Source organism: Nannobrachium achirus (genome assembly GCF_963921795.1).
Source record: "Nannobrachium achirus genome assembly, chromosome: 13".
In the NCBI taxonomy this organism is placed as follows: Eukaryota; Metazoa; Chordata; class Actinopteri; order Myctophiformes; family Myctophidae; genus Nannobrachium; species Nannobrachium achirus.
In genome coordinates, this window is record NC_137833.1 from 4,926,083 (window position 1) to 4,951,624 (window position 25,542).

The 25,542-nt window shown below is 44.3% G+C and overlaps 1 protein-coding gene across 1 annotated transcript in view; it reads right to left on the bottom strand.

Moving 5' to 3' along the window:
• Positions 1–944: 944 nt before the first annotated feature.
• tjap1 (tight junction associated protein 1 (peripheral)) overlaps positions 945–25,542 on the bottom strand; it is a 63,281-nt gene continuing 38,683 nt past the window's right edge. Inside the window, exons 7-15 of the mRNA XM_080740083.1 lie at positions 23,079–23,145; positions 14,072–14,179; positions 13,427–13,510; positions 10,839–11,100; positions 9,682–10,049; positions 8,453–8,758; positions 6,101–6,465; positions 4,101–4,308; positions 945–1,976 (exon numbers count right to left, since the gene is read on the bottom strand). Of these exons, the coding sequence (XP_080596209.1) occupies positions 1,776–1,976; positions 4,101–4,308; positions 6,101–6,465; positions 8,453–8,758; positions 9,682–10,049; positions 10,839–11,100; positions 13,427–13,510; positions 14,072–14,179; positions 23,079–23,145 (1,969 nt within the window). The 3' untranslated portion in view covers positions 945–1,775. The remainder of the gene's footprint in view (positions 1,977–4,100; positions 4,309–6,100; positions 6,466–8,452; positions 8,759–9,681; positions 10,050–10,838; positions 11,101–13,426; positions 13,511–14,071; positions 14,180–23,078; positions 23,146–25,542) is intronic.

Genomic DNA, 25,542 nt, shown 5'->3' on the forward strand with positions numbered 1-25,542 from the left:
CAGAGAATTAATAAATTAAGAGCCAGGCAGCGACTCCTGACGAACGCAGCGGCGTGATGAAGGTTAAATCCCTAGCGCAGGGGTCTTCAACGTTTTCAGGCCAAGGACCCCCTAAGCTCTGAGACAGAGATGAAGCAGGGACCCCCCAGATTCCATATAGTTTCTTAGTTTGACAACACAATCATCAGTGTATTTTGGATTCATGTCAAAATGTTTCACCACTTGAACCGTCAATACTTAATAAACTTGACCTTTCACTCTGTACTTGGTCTGCTCTTTTTCCCCCCTCTACACCAAAACTCTTTGCCGAAAATAGCAGATCTACAAGCTCACAACGCCTCGCAGTGCGAGGCGTTGTGAGCTTGTAGATCTGCTATTTTTGGCTAAAGTTCTCAGAATATGGACGTTAGGGTTCAAGTGGTTCATATAAAAGAGAAAAAAGGTTTCTATCACACAAAGATTTGAAGGACCTCCCTGTAGTGACTCTGAGGACCCCCTAGGGGTCCCGGACCCCCTGTTGAAGACCCCTGCCCTAGCGTACGCACCGACCGCCGTGCCACAGTAATCACACGGCCAAGAGCGGGTAACGTGGCGCCGTCTTGTGACAATCAATCTATCGTTTTTTTGGGGGGAAAACATAAATATCTTATTAACCCATTTAGACCTGGTAAGTGGTAAGCATCGGTGTCACTTTTAGATTTTAAAGGTGATACACCATGAAATGTCACTTTTCCTATTTTAAAACCTTTTTTTGGGGTCCCACTAGCACCTTCTATCCTCACAAAGTCCCATTTCTGACCGTTGTGTCTTTCTCTGGTTTTGAGAAGGCGAAGGTTAAAAGTATCCCACGGATTCTCAAAACAGGCTATCCAGATTTGCTGCCGATGATGACGTCATCATCGGCCGTTTTTGAAGATTTTTTTTTTTTCAAAAAAGATTTTTTTCAAAAAAACCTTTCAGGCCAAAGGTGGTACTGCAGCTGAAAATGCTCTGAGAGCCATTCAAAAATGAGAGGGGCTCTCTATTCAGGAGTGGTAATTTAGCCTCAAACCTTTTGAAAAAACGTTTTTGGGACATAAACAATATGACATAAATACTTTTTAAATGCATGGTGTATCACCTTTAACCACTTTAACCATTATTTTAAACTTATGCTAATTCAAAAACACAGATATAGTGCCGCGCTATGAGCTTGTATATCTGCAATCTTTTGAAAAATCATGAACATTAATCTGCAAATCTTTGAATATACTTTGAAAGTCGATGAAAATCTGCAACACAATTGTATACAATATATAGGCTCTAGTGGGGGGTCCCTGCTTCATCTCCCTCTCAGCTAAGGGGTCCTTAGCCTGAAAACGTTGAAGACCCCTGCCTTAAACTGTTAACGTTCACGCTTTCGTTCATACCCCCCGCCCCCTACCCCGTACACGCGACGTAATAAAAAACGTTCCGGCGATAGTGTTTTTTTTTTTTTCACGGGACGATCGCGTTAGTGAACGACGTGAAACGAATCATTTGAACGGATCATTACCGTGAAGAACGTGAACGAAATGATTGGTTCGCTGAAATGAACGGGTTTTGCCCACCACTAGTGAATATGATCTCAAGTGTTTTTACGCCAATGGTTTCGGAGGCCGGCCCCCACTTGCAAACATCCTCGCGGATGACGGCCCCATCATCATCATCATCGGCAGGGACCCCGACCCACGGGTTGGACAGCCAAACAAGCTGTGCGTTGAGGAGGACGAGGAGGAGGTCAGTGATGATGAAGGTCAGTCCAGCAGCGTCCCGTGCTCCTGGGCTCGCGTCAGGCTGTCCTTACGGAGGAGGTGGTGGACCCCCATCCTCTTGGGATTCTTCTGGTGCCGGGGAGGACCGGCGTCGCCACGGTGACCGGGAGGCGAAGGCGGGGCGGACGAGGAGGCGGAGCTAAACTCCCCGGAGATGACGTCGTCTCTCTCCTCCTCCTCCTCCTATAGGGATGCAAATTATTATCATCGATTAAATCATTCATTAAAAGTTGATAGCCTTATCGATATTGATTAATTGATTTTAAGGACCTAAAGGTAAATTCTTGTCAGAAACTGGAAATGAGTGCAGAAACACAATTGCCCTTATGTACTGTATAGGGCTGTCACAATATATATTTTTTTTAGGTAGAAAATAGTGAAAATAGCAAATCTACAAGCGCACAGGATCTATGAGCAACCACTTGAACCCTAACGTCCATATTCTGAGAACTTTAGCCAAACACACTTAAATTGTTAATAGCAATAATTTGAGTGACAATTAATCGTCATGTAAAATGTCATCATCGTGACAGCCCTAGTATTGTATATAACATTATTTCAGCTGGGGAGCCTGGTGGCCTACTGGACCAGGCGTGTACCATATAGGCATTGCCATTTCGGCATCAATGCCTGTGGCGTCGCCACACACACACACCTCCCCTCTGCAGTGCTCATTTCTCTCCAAAAGCCCAGGATTACTGTGATTATTATTACTGTGATGATGGTAAGCTCACTTTTGCTAACACACACACACACACACACACACACACACACACACACACACACACACACACACACACACACACACACACACACACACACACACACACACACACACACACACACACACACACACACACACACACACACACACACACACACACACACACACAATTCACACTCACTGAATGGATAAATGTGAATGTGAGAGAGAGAAAGTGTGCAGAAGATGGATGCGCTTAGAGTTGTATAAGTCAATAAAATAAAAAAAGGATACAAAATGTAAGATGATTACCTGGGGTAGGGCTTGACACGCTTTATGCTTCCCTTTTCAGGGTCTTGGACAACTAAGGGAGGGGTCGTTTTTTTATTGAGGGGTGTTACTGGAGAAAATGTATAAGCCCTTTTATAAAATGCAATGACCCTCCCTCTCAATTGGGGGAAAAATCAGTGACCCTCCCCAAGCATTAAAATAAAAAAGATTGACCCTCCCCTACAACATGACATTTACCACAGTAAAATTATGCCTAAAACCTAAACTTAGTTATTCCTAACCAGTGGCGAGAACAGAACAGAGAAGCAAGTTCTGGGTGGGCACTGCGAAATTAATTTTCTTTCTTTTTTTTTTTACTGTAAATTATTAGGATTTGTTAGGGTTAAAAACGGGTGCGGGCGGCAGCAGCAATGAACAATAATGAATATGCTAATATAATGCATTGAGATCCCAGCTGCACTTCATCCCAAAAACACATTTCCAAATATAAACTAACACACCCTCCAAACTAAAGTAACACACAGTGAGTAGCCTACTGCTGCTAATGTAAAAGTCAACATGGACATCACAAAAAAGGTGAGAAGTTCTCACAGGTTGAGAACAGGTTATTTGACATCTAGGTTACAGATAAAACAGTTGACACATGTGCACAACACATGTAACAGCTGCCATTCATTTCATTCATTCATTTTGCCATTCATTTTGTGCTGTTGATTGCCTGTGGTCAAATCTGGGTCAAATGCGCATTTTCAACGAGCGATCGTTAACCTAAATAATGGTGCAATTATTTTAGCACCATTTCACTTTTTACTTTAGGGAGGGGGGATACAGTTCTGACAACCATTGTTGCTGCCTTACACAGCTCTCCATTGTTTTAGGAAAATACATTGTAGTATAAACACAGCAACTTCAGTTCATTCACTAACTGCAGTGACTGTGGGGCATTTCTAGGGATGGCACCCAGGGTTTGTCATTTAATGAAGCAGAAGGCTGTTGACAATGGTTGCATAAGTGCCTGTCTCTGGAGCCATTATTTGCTTTTGAAAAATTTCATGTCCCTCCCTTGAAATCAAAGTGAAATCAGCAGACCCTCCCTAGGACTGAAATTAAAATAGCATGACCCTTCCCTATTTTCCTCCAGGGGGTGCCGTTCATAAAAAACGATTGCTCCCTAATTATGATTTTGATATACAGTACATAATATATATATTGTGTATTTTTTTATTTCTGTCCAAGGAAACTGAAAATAAAATAAAACAGAATTGAACTGAAGGGCAAAGAATTGATTCTAGATTAACTGTCGAGATCCCTACCTCCTCCATCTCTCCCTCTCCTTCAGACTCCTCCCTCCTCTCGCCGTAGGCCACGCCCACTTCCTGCTCCTGCTCCAGAGTGGGAGGAGCAGCAGGAGGAGGGGGAGGTGGAGACCCCTGGTGGAGGAGCCCGGAACCACACCTCCAAACCCCGCCTCCTCCCCTCTCCTCCTCCTCCTCTCTGTCCGGGGACACGCCTCCTCCTCTCCTGTGGGCGGAGTCGGAGCAAGGTCGTTAAGAGTTAACGAAAACTAACAACACATTCAAAATGGACAAAATCTGTAGGAGTACTCACAGATATAAAAAATCACACCTAATGTGAAGTGAGCGGTGGTCGTGCTTGCATAACGTCTTCAATTGGTAATTGGTGATGTAATACAGGCTACACACACACGCACATTGCTATGGCAAAACGCTGAGGAAAAGTGGCTACAGATAGTGGCTACAGATAATTGGTGATGTAATATGTACTAGAAGGTCGGCCGGCTGTGCCGGCCTCCCCTCTAGGTCGTCGCGTTGCGTCTATAGGAGTAAATATTCGTCGAAAACAAATCCCTGAGGTACAGGGTGGCCACGATCTGATGGTTTTTTTGAGAAAAAAAAAGTTTTTTGAGAAAAAAAAATTTTGAGAAAAAAAAGGATTTTTGAGAAAAAAAAATTTGAGAAAGAAAAAAAAAATTTGAGAAAGAAAAAAAAAAATTGAGGAAAAAAACATTTTTGAGAAAAAAAAATTTGAGAAAAAAAACATTTTTGAGAAAAAAAAAATTTTTGAGAAAAAAAATTTTTTTGAGAAAAAAAATTTTTTGGAGAAAAAAAAAATTCAAAAATTTCACCATGGCAACGGGGGGCCAATGATAGAGTTATGGGCGGTTTTATTCCCTACACTCTACCGACATCTGCTCTAGCTATGAGTTGAAGTGGAGGCGAAATGGGCGTGGAAGTGGGATGCGGCTCTAAGAAAAATGTAATAGTAGATGGCTACGCACACACACATATTGCTATGGCAAAACGCTGAGGAAAACACATTGCTATGGCAAAACGCTGAGGAAAAGTGGCAGACACACGCACAGCCACTCTTAGGAGCGGTTTATCACCGCTCAAAAGCTAGATACCTCCCTCCGTTGGGGGGGGGGGGGGGATTAGGGGGGGGTGTTGGTAAAAGAGAGCTGGCAAGCCTCCCAATAACTCTATGCAAGCCTCCGGAATTCTGAGGCGGGGCTCTTGGGAATTCTGAAGGACGCTTCCTTGTGCGTCACAGAATGGGATGCTCGGTAGGCCAATCAGATGCAGGACTGGCAAGACTCCCTCTTTCCCATTGGAGGGGGCAGAGTGCCTTCCGCAGTTCCACCAGTTCCACCAGTTCCGCCAGCGCTTTTTGACCAGTCGCGCCAATGAACTGCAGCGGCGGGGGAGGTATCTAGCTTTTTATATCTGTGGGAGTACTGTCCAACATAATGTTTTGCACAATTCCGCCTCCTGGTGGCACTATAGAGCATTGCAGTGGGCGTGGTTTACTGGTGCCCCTAAAAAATCTCCCATACATTTCCTCAGACTTTCACGAAAATATTCATAACAATTATTTTAAGCCTTGAACCAAGTCATCCAGTGAATCATAAAACCTTTGTTTCTGTGAAAAGAACATAATATGTTAAAATATGTTTTTATATAGGATCAAAGGTTTTATGGTCATGATTCACTGACATTGTGGATGGCTTTGTTCTGAGCTTAACATAATTGTTATAAATAATTTTGTAAAATTATTTGAATAAAATGAATGAGAGATTTTTAGTGGCACCAGTAAACCACGTCCGCTGCCATGCTCTAAAACAGACCGATGTGAAAGCACAGGGAGTGTGCGTGCAGCGCGCACAGTTTGGCTGACATCGTGCCAACGGTGCCAGAGATTAGCCGTCCAGGGAAAGACTGACGGACAGGGTGCAAAACATGCCTTTTTGGCCTGGCAGGGAGACAAAAAAACAATACAAAACCATAATTATCACCTCGAGTCGAAGGAGGAGTCTGCGTCGGCGCCGCCCTGGTGGTGGGTCCAGCTCCTTCCACCGTCCAGCGGCGGCGACAGCGCCTCCTCCTGGACGGAGGAGGAGGAACAGGGGTACTGCGAGGAGAAGGAGGAGCGGTGGTGCAGGGAGGAGGAGCCTGGCGCCACCACCGGAGGAGCCTTCTCCACAAACAGCGCCTCCTCCTGGCCGGAGGAGGAGAAGGAGGTGCGGTGGTGCAGAGAGGCCGCCACCGGAGCCTTCTCCACAAACAGCTTCTGCCAGTTGGCCAGGAGCAGGTCCTCCTCCTCGGAGCAGGAGGTGGCCGAGGAGGAGAAGGAGGTGGTGGGGCATCCTCCGGGAGGCGTCTGTAGGAGCACAAAGGTCGTTATACTGGAGTACAGTGTTTCTCAAACTTTTTTCTGCATGGGCACACTTTTCATGTCCCAAGAATCCATGGGCACACCAACATAATACGGGAGTGTCAATATCGTCACTTGTATCTTGTATCTCCAAGTTTCAAATGTGTACGTTTCTTCGCAAAGTAAAGCCCTGCTTCATCATACAAGGCTGTCGCACAACAGTAGTGAAAACAGACGATCTACAAGCACACAACGCCTCGCACCGCGAGGCGTTGTGTGCTTGTAGATCGGCTGTTTTCACTAGTTTAAATCATTTTTAAAATGATAAATACAATACTGGCTTTCAAGCAGTTTCAAGGGGCACACTTGACCCTTCTCAGGGGCACAACAAAGGTCCCCAGGCACAGTGGTTGAGAAACACTGCTGTAGTAAGGTGGTGTAGTAAGGTGGTGTAGTAAGGTGGTGGGGCATCCTCCGGGAGGCGTCTGTATGAGCACAAGGTCGTTAGACTGGAGTTAAGACCTGGAAAGCAACTGTCTTGTCACTTTAGATTTTAAAGGTCATATCGATGGCGCAAAACGCAAAACCTCCTATCTGAAAAATTCACTTTGTTGGGAAAAATGAAAAAGAAAATGTGTGTTCAACATTATAACCTAACTTATTTCTAGTCACATGACATTTTTGGCAAAATGAGGGGCAGAACGATCTTGCAGACAGACTGAGCATGTGCAGCATAGCCTGTTGGATTTCAAGTGAAATCCAAAAATCATGAAATTTGCAGATAGGAGGTTTTGCGTTTTGGCCATCGAATTATGACATTTCTTTCATGTTTTTGGACCTCAATTACACCAAAAAAAGTGAGTTAATTTGCCTCTGGACGAACGCATCATCGTCCAGGCGAGGGTGTGGTTTCATCACCTTTACTATTACTTTACACTGTGTTGGTATTGTTCCAATTTACCGTTTACCTGTTCTTTCCACTGTGTATCGATCCAATTTTTTGCATAAACATTTACAACTGTGCGTGTTGCATTCCACAAGAGGCAACGATTAACAGGAAAGTTCCTGAACTACGACACCTACAGGAAACTAGGTATATTATCTTTGCAAGTCAACATGCAACAGAAAACAGAGAAAAAAAAACTTTCATGTGCAGATGTGACTTATGGGGGCTGGTGTAAATAGTAACAAAGAAATTGACGGCTTATTGTGTCTAAAAAGACATATTTAGCTACTTGTACGCATGCCCCGCCCACTGGAATCAAAATACTAAAATCACTAAACCAATAGAACGCGGTAAATGAAAACATTTTAAAGGGATATTTCACATTCAAAAAAACTGTTGGTCATTTTATCGTCTAATCAGGCTTTTATGAACACCCTGAACAGTTTTTCATTTGCTTGATTCAATATTTAGATATTTGATGTAAATGTTATCCGGCCCTCCAGGCCCTACACACCCATTGTAACTTCCAACTCCATTTTAACCACTCCATCAATAACATTTTTCAGTTATTTTTAATAATTCTAATGAAAAAAAAAATATATATATATACAATAACTTATTAAAAATAAACGAAAAAAAGTTATCGGAAAAACACGGCCTGCTCACGTATTAGGAGGGTAGTATCAGTCACCAGAAAAAATAATGGATGTTTTAATGAATCTATCATGGTTAAAATGGAGTTTGAAGTTACAATGGGTGTGTGTGGGGAAAAGCCCTGGAGGAGGAGGGCCTGATTAACATTTACATCAAATATCTAAATATTGAATCAAGCAAATTAAAAACTATTCAGGGTGTTAAAATAAAAGCCTGATTAGACGATAAAATGACCAAACGTTTTTTTGAAAGTGAAATATCCACTCATCTTTTCTTTTCTCCAAATACAAAAATCTAAAATATGAACCCTTGTTGTAAAAAAAACTAAAAACAAAGTTGTCCTTTAACTGTGTGAACGCGGCGTAAGGATCTTAGAAGACATGTTGTTAATACCTGCTGCTGTGACATCACGGCGGCAGACGACGGCGGCGGGGAGGAGGTCGTCTGGGACTCGCGGTCGTCGTCCGGGAGATGGCGTCCGCGGTCGCCGTGCCGACGAGCGCCACGATGGCCGCGTCGCTCCTCGCCTCCTCCGGACGAGGAGCAGGAGGAGGAGGAGGAGGGGGAGGGGAAGGAGGCCATGTGGTCCGAGGGGGAGGAGCTGGAGGTGTTGGCGCCGCCCTGGTGGCCGCCGCCTCCGCCGTGGAGGGAGGTGGCGCCCCCGCCTGGGTCGGAGGTCACCAGGCTGAGGGAGATGGCCTGTTGGAGGAGTAAAAAGGTCAGAGGTCAGGACTCGGAGTAGGGATGGGCCGAATTTCGTGTCACGATTATTGTGACCAAAATAATTGTGATTTACGATATTTTATTGTGATAAATTGTCCTGGTGGCGGAAAGTTCACCCAAAAAATAGCAGATCTCCAGAGCCGGCGTCTACTTTTCTAGGTCTGTGGGTTTCGCGTAGCCAGACAACTAGTCCACAATCTCCCAATGCTATGTAGAGTCTGGAACTACAGCTCCCGAACGGTGAGTACGAAAGTATAATAAGGGGATTTTATAAGATATTTGACCAATCTGCGAAGTAAATCGTTACCAAGAAATGTCTTCACCAATGTGTTTCAGAAGGTGTGTAATAATATACAACTAAAAGGTTATTAGTAGTCACTGCTGCACAGAACTGTAGGAAGTGTAATGGTTTACAGACTCAGCTGCTTACAGCCAGCCAGTGCGGGTTCAGAGGAGGAGGAGAGGAGAGGATCAACCGCATCCAGTCTGATTCATATGTTAATCCGCGCTGATAACACTCTGACGTTATTTTAATCTTTGATATGTTAATAGTCCTCCGTCTGAAACGGACGATGTGAATGGTACGCGACGCGAGCACTCATTCTCGCATTTGCGCACGTTACGTGCGGGTGTGCAGCTCAAACAAGCATGCACAGGCAGGTCCGTGTACTTTTTGATAGTTTGTTTTTGTATTTAATCTTAAGAACAACAGTACAGTAGCCTACGTAACTTATATGTACACAATCACTCTGAACTCTGCAGACTCGCAGGCAGCCAGAAACAGGCGTGCGAGGGTCCGTCAGTCCAACACAACCCCTCCCACCAATCCCCTCCCCTTTGAGATCGCTTGTCAGACTCAAGCTCCAGCGCCGAGTCTGAAATCAGGCTGGGGGTCTTACCTGCCGGGTGGCGTAGGTGCAGTTGGGCAGGGGGCTGTTCTTGGGGATCTTCACCTTGTCGTCCGAGGAGAACTCGATGACCTTGCGGTGACCCGGGTACAGCGGGTGGGGCGGGTGGTGGTGGTGGGGGGGCGTGGCGTGGGGGGCGGGCGGCGTCGGGTACGGATTCAGCTTCTCAAAGGAGGCTGTAGGAGCACCGCTAGCCTCCTCCACACCGCCGCTGCTACCGCTACTACTGCCCCCTGGTGCCGGCGGCGGCAGCCCCCCGTCCGGCCGCACGGCGTTCCCGTTCTGGAGGTCGGAAGAGCGGTGACCGCCGTTCTCCCTCACGGCGGCCCCTCGCCCTGCTGCGGAGCCCCTCGCCAGCACTGTCAACGAACACACAAGTTTAAGATGATGATTGGTCTATAAGATAATAATTGAAATTGACGATTTAATTGTGTTCTTTTTTTTTTATATAAATCAGGGCTATTGAACATCCTTACGTGTGTTGGTTCAAATAATATTTAACCAATGAAAAGTAGTAAAAAGTGCTTGGGACAAAACCTAACTCCACACTTTCCGCCAAACCAGCTAACTCCACCCGATTGGCCCTCTCTTTTTTTCATAAATATGTGCTATTGAACACCCTTTACGTCTGTGTGTTGGTTAAAATAATAGTAAACCGTAGTACCGTAGTAAAAAGCCCTTGGGTCAAAACCTCCCAACTCCACTTGAGCTCATTTCCCCAAAAATGAACATTTTGGAGTTAGGAGGTTTGGGCCCGACAGCAGAGATATAATAGTAGAAACGTAGGGATAAGCGGTAAGGCATGGACGAAAATACAGCTCTAAAGGTCTTTGCACACTGCTGCGTTTTTCGGGCCGAATATCGGAGTGAATTTCGGAGTGTGTGAATAAAAAAAATCAACCTCACGTTATGTCAATCACGTTTGCACACTGCCGCCCGTTTCGTATTTATTTTCGGACCGGGGTTGATTTTTTTCGATTTTCGCAGCTGTTGCACTGAGTCCCTTGCTCTCTCTCTCTTTCCTCTCTCTCTCCCTGGCTTTTGGATTTCGGATTTCCAAAACGCAACGAGAACACGCAGTGCAGTATGCAACCACCTTAAATGTGCAGGACACGAAAATAAACGAATCAATCAACCAATCAACCTACCGGCGTCGGGTCCCGTCATGTCCACGTGCACGAACACGTCCTCGGCCACGGGCCGTCCCACCGCGGCGGTGCCCGACTGCGCCGAGTTGAGAACCATGGGCTCGGGCTTCTCCAGGACGCGGGCGATCACCGAGGTGGGCACCACGTCGCAGGGCGTCAGGCTCAGCGTGTCGGGGTCGCGGTGGGCCAGGGGTCCGTCCTCGGGCAGGGTGCCGCCGCTGCGCATGTGTTTGTTGACCATGTCCTGGAGCTCATAGGGCAGCTGGGGGGGGGGGGGGGGGGGGGAGAGAGAGAGAGAGAGAGAGAGAGAGAGAGAGAGAGAGAGAGAGAGAGAGAGAGAGAGGAGGTTACATCATCAAAACACGAGCTCCTTGTCTTCTCCGTTTTTCTTCGCGAGATCATTTGATAATATTTGGAATTTATTTGGACACTTGATATTGAATATTTAGTATTTATTATTTAGTACTTGAATATTTAGTATCATTTTAAACTTGAAGTACACAGTTATTTTCAGTCAGTTCTAACAAAAATGGCTATTATCTCAACGTTTTCCTCACAACATAATCACTAAAATATCATTACTGTCAGGCAGAAACCTCTGTCGCACAAAACTAGTGAAAACAGCAGATCTATAAGCACACAACGTGTAGGTAGGGGAGCCTCGGATAAAAAAAATATTCATGGGGTGCCCTGAGACAAAGAAGTCTGGGAACCCCTGAACTAGACAACTAGACGGAATGGCTTTTCCCCCCCGCGGAATCACTGAGATAACCTCCGTCTTTACCAACTATCGGGGGATTGATCGTACCGGAGATAAATATTATGTGACTGTAAAGGCAATCGGTCTATAAAAAACTTGCCAGTGAGGGATATGGTATCTGAAGCTCTTTCCAACGCCTCGTGGTGCAGTTGACAGTAAAACAGGTCTTGAGGTGCATTTAAAACGTTTTATTTACATTTTTTATTATTATTATTAACTTAAAAGGTAGAGCATGTCATGTGTTTGGTTAAAATGAAAGGTTTTAGGGTAAAATGTTAAAAGCACCAATCTGACAGCAATCACAACCGTTTGTTCAGTTTTAGGGGTCTCCCCGTCAATCCAGCTCTTTCGCAAAATGTCAGCCAAAGAGGAGAATTTTTGTTTGAATTTTTTCAAACAAAAAATGTGCTGTTGAAATGAACAGTGCACTGATCTAGAAGCTCCTCCCACCTCCAGTCCGGTGTCTTTGTGGTTATTAACACAATTAGGGCCTCTTAATCTGAAGGTTGCTTGGTGCCTCGGTGCCACGCGGTTTCCTCCATAGGCCGCCGCTATTATTTTGAAGGGCTGGAAGGGGGTTGTTTTTGTTTTTTTGGATTATCACTTGACGGCAACGATTACGTCATCTAGTCACATGACAGTGTGGGACAAGAAGATGAAGATGGCTGCGCCCTGCCTTGTGCCTTGTTTACATTTAGATCTGCTGCAAAATGTCTCAAAATGGCTATTTTGTTTAAATGACGTTTCTTTATGGGCCTCTCCATTGACTTAACATTGAGGAGCTTCACTTCGCGTGCACGCCCAACGTGCGTTGTAAACAAATCGCCGACATTACCGATGCGAGCGGGACCGGAGCGACATTAAGTAAGTAATAATATCTTTACTGTATATACAGTAAGATTCACAGTCCTCACCGTCAACGGCGCCATGGTATTAACCCTTTCAATGACGGTGAGGACTGTCAACGGCGGCAGAACAGTTAATCAAACAGACCAGGCTGACAGCTCTCTAATTGGAACAGATGTCTCATACTGTTCCCCATGAGCCTGGGGCCAGGAGTCTATTCTGATACATCTGCAATCTGGGGCTAATAATAAAACTACTGTCTGAACCTTAAACCCATTCAGAACGGGTACACATTATTGTGTATCATTATTTTATGCTTTAACTATCGAAAAATAGCAGATATACAAGCTCGCAGCGCGGCACCGAGTGCCGCGCTGCAAGCTTGTAGATCTGCTATTTTTGAAAAATCGTGAACATTTGAATTTTGACCAGATTCTATAAGTGTCTTTTGAATCCTTCTAAGATTTTTTTAAAAGAAAAAACATGTTTCTATGTCAGCAATCTGGCCAGCTATCGTCAAAGAAAAGGTCCTTTTCACTTCAACTGGAGCTCAGTTAGTCGGTTCTTGAGAGACTGCTATGTCAGTGGTTCTCAAACCTTTTCATATGAAGGACCCCCAAACTGATATTTATTTGGCCACGGACCCCCATTCAAAATATTTAGTTCCAGGGACCACCCAGAAGCAAAACATTACAAACGTTCGCTTTGAAAATACATATATTCAAAGATTTGCACACATTTTTAGGACTTTTTCAAAAAATAGCAGATCTACAAGCTCCCAGCGCGGCACTCGGTGCCGCGCTGTGAGCTTGTAGATCTGCTATTTTTCACTGGTTAAAGCATTCAATAACCCTAACCCTAAATGGGTTAAGACCAGAGAGAGAGAGAGAGAGAGACGCCCAAAACCTTCCCAGAGAGCGCTGCACCCCCCTGCACCACCAGGGGTCGCTGCAACCACCAGTGCGTGCAGAGTTGAACTTACATCTGCAAACTTATGGTTTCTGAAGTGAGACTTGTTGCATTTCAACAGCTGGACCGCCAGATTACAGTCCTGACGGTAACGCTCCTATGGGGGGGGGGGAGAGAGGGAGAGAGAGATAAAACCTTAATTAATTAACATTTTCATGAATACTGTATGGTTCCTATCGCTAGTTAAAAATTGCCTTCATCACCATCATATTCGATTTGTCGAAATGTGGTCCAATTTATTTTAAAATAAATGATAAAGTTGCGGGGGGGCGTGGACAACTAAACTGATACCAGCCGGCTGTGTTCTTCTTCGTGTGCTGTATTTCGGGAGGCTCCGACCACATAGTCCCATTTATCCCTGCGGTTGCACGTGACCGTTGGCAGCCAATAGCATCTCTGATGCCTTTACAATTCTATGATGGCGACACCCATTCCAAGGGGTAGAAAAGGGCCGTTTGCACTGCATAGAAACCAATGGCTTCGCATCGTCCATATTTTTCTACAGTCTATGATCTAGCCAAGCTTTATAAACTAGGTTATATATTTTTTAAAGAGAAAACAATAAAAACAAATATATAAGCGGATATTCGACTTCGGTGAACAACATCGAATAGTGACTTTGATATTCGAATATTTGGTGAATGCTTTCCAGACGTACGTTGAGTTCCTCCAGCTTGTCGATGGTGTTCTTGGCGTCCAGCAACTTGTTGGTCAGCTCCACGATCTCATGGTCCATCATGTTCTTGTCCCTCTCCACCTTCCGTAGCTGCAGCGGGTGAGATGCAATGGGGGGGAGGAGACACACAGATGTTAGACAGCTGACACCGTCAATCGCCACGGAGACCGATTGACCAATCAGAGGCGTTGCTGGGAGGGAGGATGGGGTGGGGACAAAAAGCTATGGCCGTCTCTGTTTTAGCTAGTAGCGCTAAACAGATGCATTGTGGGATGTTGTTGTTGCCTTTCGTTCAGAGTGTGTGTGTGTGTGTGTGTGTGTGTGTGTGTGTGTGTGTGTGTGTGTGTGTGTGTGTGTGTGTGTGTGTTTGTATTACTAAGCTTGTATACCAAATGTTCCCAAAAGTATCGTAGAATTTGAGAAACATTGTGAGGAAAGTTTTCATGCAGACATTAAAAAAATAGACGTTTATAAAATTGCACTCCCGACATTTTGATGCCTACAACTCTGTGTGTGTGTGTGTGTGTGTGTGTGTGTGTGTGTGTGTGTGTGTGTGTGTGTGTGTGTGTGTGTGTGCACCATAATAACCTTTATATGTAAGGAACTTTTACATATAAACTACACAAAGTTTCTTCACAATCCAGGAGGAAACGTAACTGACCAGCCAACATAAAGCGTAACAGATCGAAGCTTCAAGCTTACGACTAACAGATGAAGTAAAACAATGAGAGATTAAACACGTGGAGTAAAATAAAACTAAAAAAACTAAAAAAGAATAGGTAACAGAAATGTGATGAAATGGTATGGTCTAATAATGGTAGGATGATAGGGGGAGCATTCGCGAAAAATCTAAAAACCCACAACGCATCAGCGGGTAGTCTGCCTTTATTCATTTAACTAATATTCATTACTTGTTATCAACAACAACAACGTCAAACTCCACTGTTTCTACAAATCAGAGTCTGAATGTAAACAAAGCAACTCATCACAGAAACGCAAACACCGAACGGGATGCTGAACCCAATGGCAATTTGGACGAACCAACAGTTTCCGAGAACCGAGAAAGAGGCAGGAATATAGAAGTTATGCACGTGACATCATCATCATACCCGGAGGTTACCGTATGCGGGAACGCCTACTGAGTGGCAAAAATGTATGGGCCTTGAAGTTGACGGCCCATACATCCAAACAGAAAAGTCCCATCTGTTTGCATCAAGCAACGTTAAACGACGTTAAACTTAGTTTACTACTTGATTTGCCATTAACTTTAAGCAGGCGCACAGCCTCTATTATCGGATGTGTTCTGGAGATTGGTATGCACTGATTCGCCTTCCCTGATTGGCTAACCCGACCAGTTGGCAAAACAGATTGGCTGAGCCTCACGTTTGGTTTGTGCCACATAGCAGTGAGAATGGAACGACCTGCAGTACTACTTTTCAGGATTCAAATTCAAAAGTATCACAAGTAGCAGATCTACAAGTTCGAAACGCGTCGCTTCGCGCAATATTTGGAGCTTGTGGATCTGCTACTTTTGTGTGCTGTAGATGCTGTAGAGATTGATCAAGTAGGGCTTTAATTAAGATATTGAGATAAGGTTTCTGAATGACATCGACAATATTTACATTTCATATCTTTGAAATTTCTCCAAAAAGTACTTTTTTATCTATTTCTTTGCTTATAAGTAAAATGTTCACAAAAAAAAAAAAGATGGGTGGACTAGGACTAAAAAACAATCAACTGTCAGGTTTTACTGGTCGCATCCCCAAAGCAGGACCAGAGGTGTGTTCTAGATTTGTTTGGATGGCATCTATAATTATTCCCTCCGTCCCACACGCACGGCACACACACATGACCGCGTATATACATGCGTGGTCACAGAATGAAGTTTGAATACTATGAGTTGTGGCATGTCTATTGTTTAATGCATACATTCCTTCACCAGCTGCCATTATCACCTCAATAAAGACAACGGCCACACATATTCACCTCAGACTAGGCTGAAGTCTACATTCTTACTTCCCAGACCCTCCTCCTGTGTATTAGATGAGTATCAGATACGCGGTCTCACTATGTACAGTACTAGAAGTTCTCTAGAGTTTGTATGTTGCAGCATTGATCCAACTGATATGGCTATATATGGAGATAATAATAGATACCTATTTTCCTCCCAGGGGGCTGATTCGCTGCCCACACGGAGCGTGTGAGCAATTAAGGGTTAAGAGTCTTGCTCAGGGACACACATCGACATTGCTACCCTGTCCTGGAATCGAACCTGGGACAAAGAGGGGGGCTCCCTAACCATTCAGCTATGCTGCCCTTTAACTCATACAGTGCCAATCCCGAATCAGTTCGGCTTTCGGGACCGGGGCCAGAGTGCCGATCCCGAACTAGTTCGGCTTTAAAAAAAAAAAAAAAAGAAAATCAAAAAAAATGGTGACCCCAAAAACTGTAGTAGGCATGATAGCAATCGCGAAATTGCATGTTTAACCCCCATAGCAACCCCATCTTTCAAACATGGCAGCCATCTTGGCAGCCATCTTTGTTAAACATAATGGCTGCTAGCTCATGAATGCCTGAACGGATTTCCATTCGGATTTTTTTGTTTGAAAGCTGTGAGCAATGTGGACACACGTGGTGCATTATCTAGGCATGGGTGTGCATTATCCGTGCACTATGAATTACATGGAAGTCTATGGAGATTCTCTGGTCATTGGGCGCCCTTTAGTGGTGAAAAGGTGGCACTCAAAGAGTTAATATAGATATGTATGTATCTGTCTGTACTGTACTGTACTGTCTGTGGCGGTCACCATCCCATGTGCCACGGAAGTGGCTGCAAAGTGGGAATGTAAGTTCGGGATAATACGTATCACAGTAGAACACACCACTGGGACCGACCTAGACATACAACTAGAGCTGTACACTAGAATACAACTAACACAACACAACAGGACAGGGAAAACTATTAAAAAAAAGAGGAAGAGAGATGTTTTTAACGGGGGATGAAAACGAAAGTAACCGCTTCTGGAGGAGGAGAAGAAAAACGAGGGAAAAGGAAAGAAAAGAAATGGAAGCAAAGAAACGCAACTGCATGGACCCATGTGTGACTGACGGCCGTCTGGTGAGGATGAAGATGAAGGATGAAGGTGAGGTTACATCCACCAATCACAGGGCAGCATGAGGAGAGAGAGAGAACCACAGATGGAGAGTGAGAGAGAGAGAGAGAGAGAGAATTAAACACGTTGGAACAGGGGTCTTCAACAGGGCGTCCGGGACCCCTAGGGGGTCCTCAGAGTTACTACAGGGGGTCCTCTAAATCTTTGAGCGATAGAAGCTTTTTTCCTCCTTTAACAACTTGAACCCTAGCGTCCATATTCTGAGAACTTTAGCCAAAAATAGTAGTAGTAGATCTACAAGCTCACAAGCACGAGGCGGTGTAGAGAGGTTGTAGATCGGCTATTTTCGGCAAAGAGGGGAAAAAGTACAAGTTCAAGTACAGAGTGAAGGGTAAAGTTGACGGTACAAGTGTTTAAATATCTGAAAATACAAATTGACATTAATCTAAAATACACTAATGATTATGCTGTCAAACGCTTCATCTCTCTCTTGACTAAGGGGTCCCTGAAAACGTTGAAGACCCCTGCGTTAGAATGACATCATCACAGAGAAAAGAGGAGGAGGAGATAAGTGGGAACATTAAAAGACAAAAAGGTGAGACACAGTAAAGCTCGACACTGTTAACTGTTAATCCATTTGTTCTTCTAAGACAGCGGTTCTCAACCTGTGGGCCTGGGGCCCACTGGTGGGTCGGGAGGATACAGCAAGAGGGCCCCCAAATGATTGACAAAAAACACTTAAGGTTTTAATCATAATTAATGACAATAAAATGCAAGAATGAATGTAGAAACAATTTCAAGGATTTTTTTTCTTTAACTTTCCAGACCTTTTCTCAGCCTCCTTGTTTTTGTGTTGCTTTTTGGTCAAAAAAAGTTCATTCAACAACTCCCAATACCTATGGAAGGGATTACTGCCACGGCACAATGTTTCCCCATCGATTCCCTGAGACTCTACTTACGCGCTTTAAAGTGATTCCCTGAGACTCTACTACGCGCTTTAAAGTGATTCCCTGAGACTCTACTACGCGCTTTAAAGTGATTCCCTGAGACTCTATACTACGCGCTTTAAAGTGATTCCCTGAGACTCTATACTACGCGCTTTAAAGTGATTCCCTGAGACTCTACTTACGCGCTTTAAAGTGATTCCCTGAGACTCTACTACGCGCTTTAAAGTGATTCCCTGAGACTCTACTACGCGCTTTAAAGTGATTCCCTGAGACTCTACTACGCGCTTTAAAGTGATTCCCTGAGACTCTACTACGCGCTTTAAAGTGATTCCCTGAGACTCTATACTACGCGCTTTAAAGTGATTCCCTGAGACTCTACTACGCGCTTTAAAGTGATTCCCTGAGACTCTACTTACGCGCTTTAAAGTGATTCCCTGAGACTCTACTACGCGCTTTAAAGTGATTCCCTGAGACTCTATACTACGCGCTTTAAAGTGATTCCCTGAGACTCTACTACGCGCTTTAAAGTGATTCCCTGAGACTCTACTTACGCGCTTTAAAGTGATTCCCTGAGACTCTACTACGCGCTTTAAAGTGATTCCCTGAGACTCTACTTACGCGCTTTAAAGTGATTCGGTGTGTGGATCGTTGTGAAGAATAACATGCTATGAGTTTGAGTTTTTCAAAGGTTAGTGAAAACGCTTTGGATCGCTGGCAAAGGTAGTTAAAGGCCCAGTTCACCTCTGGGACAACCAGATCTTATTTTATTGTTGTTTGGGAGAAGATCAACACAATCCTGAGTTATGTTTTTGTGTTCAATCTGTGTTTTGAGATATTTTAGTATTTTTTTTTTGATACTTTTTATTGCAGTAGTTTCAAATTTTACATTTCTTATTTCACATTTTATCTATATTTGCAATTGTTTTCATTTTCTTTTCTTTTTTATTTTTTTTTAAAGTAACTTATACATACACCAAGTGGTAAACAGAAATACAATATACAGTCACATTTTTCCAAATAAAAATACATATACGTATTTCAGCATGAATGATGATGCATTTGCATCATATGATTATCGGGTCGTCAATGTTTTTGATCAGTTCAGATCTTCATCGTCAACAGAAACATTCCATTGATCATTGATTGATTATTTACTTGCGCCAGCAGAGCGTGCAAGTACTGCGTTCGGCTGCGTATGTAGGTACAGTATACTTTAGGTGTCTGTGTGTGTTCAAGCCTGTAGCCCAATCAGGGACCAACATTTCTGGCAACGTCATCATTAACAGCCAATGAGCGACCAGCATTCCTGATGATGCCAGTGGTGATGTCACTGGCATTGCCAGTCGTGATGCAAGTGGTAAGCACACATTATGGCGCACTCTGCTGGTGCACCATACATGGCCTATGGCCTACTTGTGCACAAGACGCAAGTTGGCACCGTCGTCAAGATCCTAGATGCCAAGCCTTTCAGGATATGTGTGAGGCCTGGTTCCTCTGGACGTTTGGGGGTGCCACCATAGCAGGATATCTGATATGACTAGGGATGGGTATCGTTCACCTTTGAATCAATACGATACCTTTTTCAATACCTGGGAATCAATACGATACCCTCTTCAATACCATTTTCGATACTTTTTTTATTTAAGTTTAACTTCAACACGGAAAGAGTGGTGACTCGCTTCTGCGGTAGAGCAGAGGTGGTGATGATGATGATCACACAGTGTGGCAGAGCGGAGAGTATAGACGTTGGATAATCATCATAATAATAAACATTATAGGCTATTGTCTGCTATTTTCCACATTAACGAGTGTAGCCTACTAAAGCGTCATTTAACTCTCAGTAGCCCAAATGTTACAGATGCGACCGGCCAGGGGTGCGTTCCAGAGTATCGAAACAAGGTATCGTTCGTTTTTACGTGAACTGATACCCGATAGTATTGACGTCATGCGGTCGATACCATTAAAAGTATCGCAGACGATACCCATCCCTAGATATGACTTGATCCTTGGAGCAGTAGCAGTGACCAGCAAAGATGGCTCTACGTGCTACAGTTGTTGTTATTGGCGGCAGTTCAATAGATCTGCTCCTTGGTTGGATGAGTTTTCCAGGATAAGCTGTTAACAAACATGAGGAGCATGTTATGTGTGCCATCAAGCCGGTCGTTTTAGTTCCTTCTTCATAGTCCATGTTTCAGCACCACATAGCAGGATGCTTTCAGGGAAGAAGAAAATGTATATCCGAGATCATCCCTGCTTTAGTTATGTTCTATAGAAAAAAGGCTTGTTTCGACCAAAAACACTATCTGGGAGAAGAATCCGAGATACATCCATTTTTCAGAATTTCATAACATTGAGTCAGACGGAAAGGAGGATTTAGGAATGATGTCACTTCCGTTTGCATCATGGGAATTGTAGTCCTTGGACCACTCCCTTGATTTTCAAGCGGGCCCTGTTGTCACACATGCATGACATCAGTTTGTGTTGAGAGTGACATCAGACCAGAGCTTTGTCAGACTACATAAAGGTCTTGTGCACATCGATACAGACCCAGAGGAATATTGAGTGATCGAGACCATCACATAAAGACTGAGAAACACTGACATAGACAGGGGAAACGTGGAAGAGATGGCTTTCTGGTCATTGCCCCTGAGAAGAGGACCACTGACATCCCACCGCTTCTATGGTTGTGTTGCTGGGCCAGTGGAGGACAAGGTGTATTTTTTTCGAGGGTTCTTCTATAACAAGAAGACCTACAACAACAGGGGTCAGATTGTTGTTCATGTCTTCAACACAGTGACTTTGTGCTGGAAGACGTTGCCCCCAGTGACCAGTGGAGAATGTTCCCTTGAGGTTCCTTCCATGCGCGAGGGCCACACAGCTGAACTGATAGAAGATATCATCTACATCTGGGGTGGGATGGTGTATAAGACTGATGACGACAACTGGTTTACCATCAAAGGGGGCTTGGACAACGCTCTTTATGCATTTGATGTCGACACCCACAGATGGTTCAAGCCCAAGATTTCTGGAACTGTTCCAGAGGCGAGGGAGGATCAATCAGCCTGTGTTCTAGGGAAAGTCATGTTTATCCATGGAGGATGGAACTCTGTGACTGATGGATACTATAATGACATGTACAAGTTGGACACCACAACAATGGTCTGGTCTTTAATCAAAACCAGAGGCACTCCTCCACCTGTTTCATCAATGCACTCTGCCACCATCATCGGGACAAAGATGTTTGTATTTGGGGGCACAGGGCAGCGGGACAACAACATCAGAGTGTTTGACACAGAGACCAACTGTTGGCTGATCACACCTTCTGGACAGATTCTTCCAGAACAACGTTGGAGTCATGCAGCCTTTGCCTACAATGGAGAGCTGTACATATTTGGTGGCTGCAAATGGCCAATGAGTTTCAATGATCTGTGGAAATTGAATTCCAAGACCTTCTCCTGGAAGAAGGTTGAGCCGAAGGGGAAAGGCCCAGATTGGAGCAGTTTGATGTACAGTTGCGTGGTGGGAGATCGTATCATCATAGTTGAACCACAACTCATCTTACAGATCTTACACTTAAATCCTAGTCTGAAGACGTTATGCAAGCTAGCGGTTATTCAGAACGGTCTGGAGCAGTCAAGACTGCCACACAATGTCAAGTGGGAACTGGCAGCAATGACAACCAAAACAGGACAACTAAATAAAGAAAAGTAAAAAAAAAAAAATACTTGAACAGTAAGTACAAGGGACATAAAAATAAGTTATGCCCTTCGTACCCAATTCATCATGTAGAACGATGGTAGTTGTTGAATGCATGTCTAATGCATTGGTATGCATACCAAACTTGGGGTCCTTGAAATTAAATGGTTTTGATGAGTGCAGTTTGCACTGATCATTCCTGCTTGCCTTTGCTGCTGCTCATTCTGCTGCTGATGCTCTGATCACTGCTGTCTTGCTATAAAACTGCTGCTCTCCCTCCACCACCTCCTGTCCTTTTAGATCAACTGATTAGTGCACGGGAGTTGATATGGTTGGGAGATGTGCTTTCTCAGAGTACATACTAGCAGATCTAATTCATCGACAAATTTTATCCATCCAAGTTTCCCAACAAGCTTACTAGGGGGGAAATGTGTGCATCACTTCCTCTACACTGTACTGATGACTACACTGTACGGATGACTGCACTAGTCAGTTCATCCTGACCTGAAAAGGCACACAGTCCGTTTTTGAGCGATGCTGCTGGAAGGAGGAGCCAAGCTCCAACATCTGGCTTTGTCCATATGTACGCCCAGGGTCACATTGGCCAAGCTTCGCAGGATGCTTAGCGAAATTAACTCATGAATAGCACCGCTATTTTCAACAATGAGTGTGATCTTATTTTTATCCACCAGTGGTGGTAGGAGTAAAACATTTATTAGAAACAAAAAGAACAAAACGTTTCTAAAATACAAAAAGTTTAAGTTGCATGATCCCCCTAAAAAAAAAAAAAAAAAAACATAGCCTCCCCCAGTGCTCAAAAAAGTATTTGATGAACCCCCCCCCCATTTTGCACCATTCTCACTTTTATTTAAGAAAAACAGACGGTCCCTAAAAGAACTGGAGAGACGGCGAGACCTCTGTCTCCAGACAAGAGAGACAGACAGAAGGCTCTCAGGGGAACACTGGAGGACTTTATCTCAGGTCAAGAGTGATTCCTCTGTGGAGACTTGTGGAGATAATTATCTGATAGCGTCTCTCACACACACACACACACACACACACACACACACACACACACACACACACACACACACACACACACACACACACACACACACACACACACACACACACACACACACACACACACACACAACCTGTACTTTATTAATTAATGTACGCCTGGCGTGTAGAAAGTGGGGTAGGGTCGGAGGGTCAAAGGTGAAAGGTTACCAGGGCGTGTAGCTTCTCTTCCAGGTCCTGATTGGCTCGCTGAGACGCAGTGTAACTGTTCTGGAGTCTGTGGAAACACACACAATATGTTTCAATATTATTACTATACAGTATACAGTATTGTCTACATTCTATTTAGCCTGCCCTAACACAGGCTGATTTTGGTCTGGAGGGGCGGATTCAAATTCCCCGCTGAAAACAGCCGGTGAATCCTATTGGTTGTGATGACCCGCCCCTGCTCCCCATAGCACACAGCTTATTAGAGGCCTGACATCACAACATTTGGAGCGACGCCCCCTGCACTCTGGTTGGTTGGGGAAATGGAAGGTCGACTCCCATTTCCTATGCCAGAAATGTCAGCAGGTTCACCCAGGCATTTTTTTCCTTCTTTTTAGGCTACATGGGGGCGGCATAGCTCAGGGGTAGAGAAACCGTTATTAGAGCACAAAGGGTTCCCGAAGGGTTCCCAGTTCGAATCCGGGCTCCCCCTCAGTTAATGTCGAAGAGTCCTTGGGCAAGACTCTGAACCCCACATTGCTCCCGGTGAGCAGGTTGGTGCCTTGCATGGTTTTCTCCGCCACCGGTGTATGAATGTGTGCGTGAATGGGTGAATGTAATGCACAATCTATGTAAAGCACTTTGGATAAAAGCGCTATATAAATGCAGTAATATGGTGGAGAGCTCAAACGGCCGATCTACATGCATCTAGGAGTTGTGAGCTTCCCCCTGATCTTTCTGGGAACTTGTGGTTCAGCTACAGTAGTTTAGCTATTTTTGAGCGGAGCTCCTGGAACAGGAGCTATAGCTCCAACATCTGGCTTTGTCCCGTCAAAAACCAATGGGAAAACACGTTCAAAAATGTCTGGGCTTACTGTAAGTAAACTGGAGTGTGGCTATAATGTCCAGCCTACATCCTGACACAAACAGCTCAAAGTTTGTTGTCCGGTCGAAAACCAGGGGGGAAATCTGTAAAAAATTATTCTGGGGCCAAAGTTTGTTCTACGCCAGGGTCCTATTGGCCAAGCTTCGCAGGACACACTGTGATTGGCTAGCGGGACGCTTGATGAAATTAACTCATAAATAGGCACCGCTCACTTCACACTGGGTGTGATTTCTTTTAACTAAGTTTGAGTCTCGGGGGGGACGCCAGCATTCTGTGTTAACCACCCCCAGTAATTTAACCACTTGAATGCCGATGATATTTTGGGGAGAGTGGGTCACGCCCTTGTTACTTGAGAGCGCTCTAAAATCCACGGACCCCCTGGTTCCTAATGGAAGATTTGATACGTGCATAATAATCACACAAAACCATTCATCACCCCTTACTCATTAATAAAACCATTCATCAAATCCCACTCTTTCATTCATTAAAAAACATTCATCACATCTCACTCTTTCATTTGTCTTCAGCGGTCACGCTTTTTATCAATGTGGCAATTAGTATTAATATATTCCTTTAATTCTCTCTCTCTCTCTCTCTCTCTCTCTCTCTCTCTCTCTCTCTCTCTGGGTCTTCAACAGGGGGTCCGGGAAACCTAGGGGGTCCTCAGAGTTACAACAGTGGGTCCTCCAAATCTTTGTGTGATAGAAACTTTTTTCTCCTTTTTAACTAGATTTTTTACTTGAATCCTAGCAAGCATATTCTGAGAACTTCAGCCAAAAATAGCAGATCTACAAGCTCACAACGCATCACGCTGCGAGGCGTTGAGAGCTTGTAGATCGGCTATTTTCAGCAAAGACGTTTGGCGCAGAGGGGAAAAAGAGCAGACTAAGTACAGAGTGAAAGGTCAAGTTATGTATTTTGAATGTTCAAGTGGTTAAATATCTGAAAACACAAATTGACATGAATCCAAAATACACTGATGATCGTGTTGTCAAACAATGAAACTATATGAAATCTATGAAAAGGTTGTGGGGGTCCCTGCTTCATCTCTCTCTCTCAACTAAGGGGTCCTTGGCCTGAAAACGTTGAAGACCCCTGCTCTATGTCCCTCACTCCGTCCATCTTTCTGATAGAGGATGCTTGGTCACCATGGCGACAACTCATAATGACATGTAACTGGTCATTAAGCAGCATCTCGTTAACTCCCTGTCCTCGCTAACGACCTCTCCTGTCTGTCTGTCTGTCTGTCTTTCTGTCTGTCTGTTATGAGAAATAAATACAGACACGTTGGATGTCTGTCTGTCTGTCTGTCTGTCTGTCTGTCTGTTATGAGAAATAAATACAGTAACACGTTGGATGTCTGTCTGTAATGATAACAACTGTTTGAGATAATCTGAATTAGTTTGTCTCCATCGTTTCCATGTTGAAACATTTTCAATCGGTTTAACCCATCTGGAACGGGTACACAGTATTGTGTATCATTATTTTATGCTTTAACTATTGAAAAACAGCAGATATACAAGCTCACTCACAGCGCAGCACCGAGTGCCGCGCTGCGAGCTTGTAGATCAGCTATTTTTG